Source organism: Echinococcus granulosus (genome assembly GCF_000524195.1).
Source record: "Echinococcus granulosus chromosome Unknown EG_S00083, whole genome shotgun sequence".
Lineage (NCBI taxonomy): Eukaryota > Metazoa > Platyhelminthes > Cestoda > Cyclophyllidea > Taeniidae > Echinococcus > Echinococcus granulosus.
In genome coordinates, this window is record NW_020170463.1 from 6,093 (window position 1) to 12,460 (window position 6,368).

The 6,368-nt window shown below is 44.8% G+C and overlaps 2 protein-coding genes across 2 annotated transcripts; both read left to right on the plus strand. All coding sequences in view use genetic code 11, as the record gives it.

The window, feature by feature from the left end:
- Nucleotides 1-1,275: 1,275 nt before the first annotated feature.
- On the plus strand, nt 1,276-1,715 carry EGR_07638 (Cathepsin L; the record flags this gene model as incomplete). The annotated part of the gene is made up of 2 exons (XM_024496887.1): nt 1,276-1,430; nt 1,502-1,715. The coding sequence occupies 2 exons, from the start codon at nt 1,276-1,278 to the stop codon at nt 1,713-1,715; spliced, it is 369 nt and encodes a 122-aa protein (XP_024348669.1).
- A 263-nt stretch (nt 1,716-1,978) lies between these two features.
- EGR_07639 (Lipase member M) lies at nt 1,979-3,450 on the plus strand (the record flags this gene model as incomplete). Its single annotated transcript, XM_024496888.1, has 5 exons — nt 1,979-2,009; nt 2,064-2,416; nt 2,504-2,617; nt 2,738-2,821; nt 3,136-3,450. 5 exons carry the CDS (start codon nt 1,979-1,981, stop codon nt 3,448-3,450), a joined length of 897 nt encoding a protein of 298 aa, XP_024348670.1.
- Between the last annotated feature and the right edge of the window lie 2,918 nt (nt 3,451-6,368).

A 6,368-nucleotide genomic window follows, 5' to 3' on the forward strand; every position in this document is an offset into this window, starting at 1 on the left:
ATGAATGATGCCTTCCAATATTGGATGCAAAATGGAGCGGAGAGTGAAAGAGATTATCCCTACACTGCAATGGTAGGTGAAATTGGCTTATGCTTTGTGTTGAGCCAAGGCAAGTGATTGTTGCATTTGGGGGATGAGGAGAATGATCTAACGAAGCATTATTTAAACTAGGGGTAAGCTAAATATTTCATTGTTCTCATACGCCACTGAATGCCCCTGACTGACCTGTTCCGCTCCTGTTCAGAACTAGGATGTGTGAAGCCCTTTCCAGACCACTAGTAACCCTCGTGTCTACATTATTGCTTTAGCTCCACCACTCAGATTGGACACCTAGTAGCTATTCCACACTGGCAAAGAACATGTGTCACATACATGTGTCGTTCAGACTCTGGTAGGGGAATCCGGACGTCACAAATACGCGACACCGGTAGCCAACGGGTTAGGTCAAGCGTCATTTCTATCATCTGCCTAAAGTAGTCGTTTTCGAGATTATCAACTTAAACTCGTGCCGCTAAAGAGATCGAATGGGTCTGAGGTTTTGGTGTATGCGGGTATAGCCAGACATCAATGCGTTTAGTGGAGAGGAGGACTGTGATGTGACAATTTGAGAGTCTTCGGGCATAATGCTTGTCCACCAAACCTGCCAATCGCTTCGCCACAGCGTCTTTAAGTGTATACTTTTGGTAAAGATTGAAACACCCTGAATTTGGTTTATATTTTGGATTTTCCTTTAAACGATAAGCAGCTACGCATTTTGCAGTTTGCCCAGTCATTTAAGCTTATTTCCTCATATAGCTTAACCGTAAGACCGGAGAGTTGGTTACTGTAATGCCATACCTTTCAACGAATACCAATAAGAATTAAGTGCTATGCCATTATTTGGTTAAAGAGAAGTGAAATTTACACCAGTGTTTTCCACTGGCTCACTGTTTAATAGTTGGAGGCATTCGTGATGACCTGAACGCCACTACAGAGCTTTGGACTGAGCTTGGTGTTCTGTTGGTGTGGCACACCTTAATGCCTTGACAATGACTGACCGTAAACATCGCTTGTGCAAAATGTGCTGTCAGACACAATTCAAGCCTGCTGTATTGCATTGTTTACCAACTCGTAATACCTCAATAGGTACCGAGCAGTGCACAGACTACCTGTCATTTGCTAACCCATATACCAGTCATGCATGCTGAATTTACTATCAATACTACTCGATCATACTCCTTCACTTATCCATCAGTTACATTAATGTTGGTCACTCTAACGTTGTGATAGAATGGAATGTGCGAGTTCGATCGCTCCAAGGTGATTACCAAGGTGTCGAAATTCGTCAAAGTGCCGGAGAAGAGTGAGGACCAATTGAAACTCAGCGTTGCCAAAGTTGGCCCTGTTTCTGTCGCCATCGACGCCAGCTCGTTGGGTTTCATGTTCTATAAGTGAGTCAACAACTGCAAATTCTTCATTTATCTGCTAGCACGATTAACTTAATGCTTCCTCTCTCTTACAGGAAAGGCATCTACCAGGACAACAACTGCTCGGAGAATGACCTGGATCACGCCGTGTTGGTGGTTGGTTACGATGCTGACAAGACTCGACAGAAGTACTGGATCGTGAAGAATAGTTGGGGTGAGCAATGGGGACAAAGGGGATACATTTGGATGGCCAGAGACAAGGGAAACATGTGTGGAATCGCTACAATGGCTAGCTATCCCCTCATTTGAACGACTGCATCAGATGGCAACAAGACAGACACTTTGCCAAACGAGCACCGTTGTCGATTGCTTACCTTACCAAATTAAATAACATAGCACAATGCGAAGTCCTTCTTTATGCTCCTTGCATTCTCAAGGACAGGGCAGCTTGGGCATAATCCTGGCTTTGGGAGAGTAAAGTGGTTCTAATCTCATTGTTCATCACCATTCTTACCCACTTAAGCAAGCTTTATTAATCTCCGTATGAAGCTGAAGGCTAACCACTTCTCTCAATGTTTTACAACTCTTCGGGGAAGATCGACAGTCAGTTTTAGATTGAATGAATACATTGAAATGAATGCATTGTTAAAACTGGAGACGGCTATTACCTCACCCTTCATCGTATTCGCACGAAAACTCCGATATCAATGAGTGGCAATAGAAACGTGGTGCTTCTGCAACACGGCCTTCTCGACTCCGCTCACACTTGGATCAATAACCTGGCCAACGAGAGTTTGGGATTCATTCTTGCCGACGCGGGTTTCGATGTGTGGTTGGGGAATAGTCGAGGTAGCACCTACTCCCAAAAGCATGCATACCCGCATACCAGTAACGACAAATTCTGGACGTTTTCCTGGGACGAAATGGCTATGTATGACCTTCCCGCATCCATTGAATTCATCATCAACGAAACGAAGGTTGACAAGATTTTCTACGTGGGACATTTCCAGGTGGGGGTTCAACGTGTGGCGTGTCCAATCTTGTTGCAATGAATTGGCAAGGAGGTCAACAAATCTTCTTCCTGTCTCTCACTCAAGGGTGCGAAAATTGCGTTCGCGCAGGTGAACAGTGACTCGAGACTTCGTGGCCGTGTGTCTACGCTGGCAGCGCTCGCTCCAGTCGCAGGCTATGACACGCGTAATATGGATTCGGTGAGGGCATGCTTCCGCCACATTATCTCCCTTCATTACGCCATAAGAAGTCAGTAATCAGGCTACTTGTGGTCACGTTCTAATAAGCTATCTTAAAACAATTTGCTCAATATGGGTGAGTATATTTATCTGACTCAACTGCCAATTTATATTGCGCATGCGCCGGTGGGAACCTCGGTTCAAAATATGGTTCACTATTGCCAGGTAATGAACTCGGGTCACTTGTTGAATGCCTTCACACGGCCGCGTCATATTATACGTCTTAAACGCATCCATTTAAGACAGTTGAGGATGTGCGCATTGCCTTGAAGTGGAGGCCTTGTTAGAAGCGAGTACATTCATATATGCACCACAAGGAGGTAGACTTTGCGCCTGCATAGTGCCAACTCTGTCTGTCCACAATTTGTTTATAGTGTGTTACATTGGTTTCAAAATCTTGTCAAAATTTGGCAGCCTGCTACTTGATCAGAGAAAGTTGCGATGGTTGCCGATGTAGCACATTTGATGGTATCGTGCAGGCGATGTGGCAAGGCTGCTTCCAGACCTTCGATTTTGGGGCTGCAGAGAACATGGTGAAGTACAATCGGACGACCCCACCACCCTATGGGTTGGATGCAGTGGGGTTGCCAGTGACTGTATACTGGAGTGGGCAAGATTGGCTGGCGCCGCCACGAGACATTAGTCGCATCTTGACCGAGCTTTCTCGGGGCCGGGACGCTCAAATGCGCGACGTCTACTTGCCGGACTACAACCACCTCGACTTCGTTTGGGGCGTAGATGCTGCCTCATACATCTACCGCGACATCATTCACTTCTTCCGACAGCATCAGTAGTCCCTTCTCCTTCGGCGCCTTTAATGTGGTTCACTTTTTACAATGTTGGTATACTCGTGTTTCCATTTACAATACTTCCATTGATGCTCACTGCTTTCTGTGCCACACAACGCGTGTTTGAGTCCACTTTCAACTAAAAGGTGTAGCTGAAATTTGACAGTTGGTAAGGGGAAAGCTATGTGTGAGGAGGGATCAGGTCCCATTTATTTCATTCTTAGGCTTGTTCGCTCTGTTAATGGGGTCATCAGCAACGTCGAGTGATTGCAACTTCGACATCTGGTAGCTGGTTGTGCTAAATGATGTAGCAGACGGATTGGTTGGGTTCAAAAGAATGCAGTAGAGGTAGCGTGTTCTCTGCATGGGGAGTAAGTAATTGGGGGTTTGAATGTGTTTAGCAGATTGGGGGGCGTGAAGTACGCGGTAGCGGATACGAGGACGAGGTCATCTCTCTCAGTATTCTCCCTGGAGAGGTGAGTGAATAAGAGGACACACTGAACCACATTGTGGATAAGAGTTGTCGCATGTGTTGGATATCATGTTCAACTTGGCAAATCATCAAACTTGGAGGCCTGTCAATGACGCTCTTGAACCATTACGATTAGCAATTAGGCTGCAGACAAGCAAATGAAGAGTCAGAGGTTACCGAGAAGGGCTTGAGGAGTCCCACCAACCACTAATCGAGATGCAGTGTTACGTAACTAAAGAAGCTCTCAGAGGATGCTCCTTTCGAATCCTGGCACAGTCTGCGTAAAATCTGACATTTTTATTTTGTAAGGATGTTGTTACTCTCAAAGCATTGCTTTTAGAGACCCTTTCTCCCAACGCACGAGTATTTGAAAGAGCACAAAGTGCTGCTGAATCGCTAACTGCATGATCGCCTAATCTCGTAAGGTGGTTTCAACTTGGCGTGGTTAATCACCCCATCATGGGGGTGCCATAGACTTACTTGACCTTCACATTCGTTGTTTACTTGAAAGAAGGTGCGAAACCTACAGAAAATATGTTTTTCAATGGCGAAGTTTTGGACAAGCTACTGTGGTATATCCTACAAGACTTTTACCATCCATAAAGTTGGAGGTGTCCGGGTGCATTCAATTATTATTTATCTACTTTTGGTCTGAGTAGCGTGGGATCTCCTTCCCGAGAACACCTGCGTAGGAGAGTGAGACATCATCACGTGCCAACTCACTCTGAGACCAAAGACGGATTGATATACGCACCCGGTTCCATGACAGAGACTGTGGCCAACAATGGTGCGCGATAGCAAACATAACAACAAAGGGCACACATAATACTTAGAGAACGCCGAGTGACACCATCTCCAATGCGCGACAACTTACTGCCAATAACAAATTCTCTGGTCTAGGCAAGGAATCTAACGCCTCCGGGTCTTTAGGCAAGCATGATCTTTATCATCCACCAGATACTATATTATCTAGTGACAATAAAGTAATAATAACGACAACAAAAAATAATCGGCAGTAAAGTATAATACAGTTACAAATAATAAATGTACAATAACTTAACACCACCTGGTGATAATACTAATTAATATGAGGAATGTGTAAGATAAATTTTAAAAATACAACTGTTTTTTTCCACCGAATATAATATTAGGCTGTTGTTTGATCGGCGGCGAAAAGCATCAATATCAACCACCAAAATAATGTACGCAGTTAGAAATCAATAATAGTGCAATAAAATATAACACATTTATGCAGTTTTTACATTAGTAATGCAAAGGTGACGCAATGCTATGCTGCAAAATGTGCACCGTATCACCTGTAATTGTCCACTATTAAAATTTATTTTTAAAAATCCAATTTTTGATTTTTTTGAAGAAAAATGCATTACAACAAAGTAGCTGAAAATAATACTGTATAATGCGATGGTTGTGTTTCCTTCGGCATTGGCGAGGGGCCACTTTTGAGTTAGCCCTGTACTATGCCGTTCAGGCTGGCCTTTCGGCCATGCTAGTAGCCCAAATACCTTTTCTGTGCTGAATATATACGTTCTGCTCGATTATTATGTCCTTTTTCGCCTTCAGGAAGTCTCAGGGTCCTACATTTATGGCAGTGGAAAGCGAGCCCGATCCTAGAGGATATCTATCCTGATTTTCACTGCTGCGTGATAAGCCTTGGCCGAGCAGAAGTACATGTGCTATGGATGGGTGAATGGTGATGCCCCCAATCAGAGGAGTTGAAATTGACTTCTGTCCCTGGCATGCATTCCAGTCCTTGTTCTGCAGGAAAGCCATTAACAACCGAACCAACACTGGCCATGAACCGTCTGGAAGTTTCGTTACGGACTCCTCCCACCGTACCTAAAATAAGCTGTTGATAGAGTGGATTTTCGATACCTCCTTCATTTCTTTAGTAGCTGAATAGAGCATGGGTAGCTCTAAAGTGGGAACAACGTGGCAAGGAGGAACAGACGCGAAACCCTTCTCCCATGAACCTTTATTAACTCCCGTCCTTCCTTACGCAAATCTGCTTTTGGGCCGGTGTTCCTACAACTGTCTATGGGCACGCATGATAGCCAGCACAATTCCCCGTTCCTGAATCAAGTTCCCCCATCGGACGAAACTCTAGATTCAGTGAAAATGCCAAGAGGGATTAGCGACATTGCGGTCAAGTATCTCCTCAGTTGCACGTTAATTTGATGACTGGCATGGCCGACTTGTGGGTGTTTCTTTGAAGCACCGACTACGTTGTGATGGCTGACGCGGGAGGTTGACCCGCGGAAGCGCCGACGACCGCGCTCAAAAGAGGAGGGAGGCTATGTATTACGATGATTGATGAGGAGCCACTTTTGTCGTTTTGACGGTTCAGGTATTTGGATTTACTGCTTTATCCATAAACACGAAGGTTAAATCCACGAATTATTGCCTTGATACACTCACTAACACCCAGGCTCGC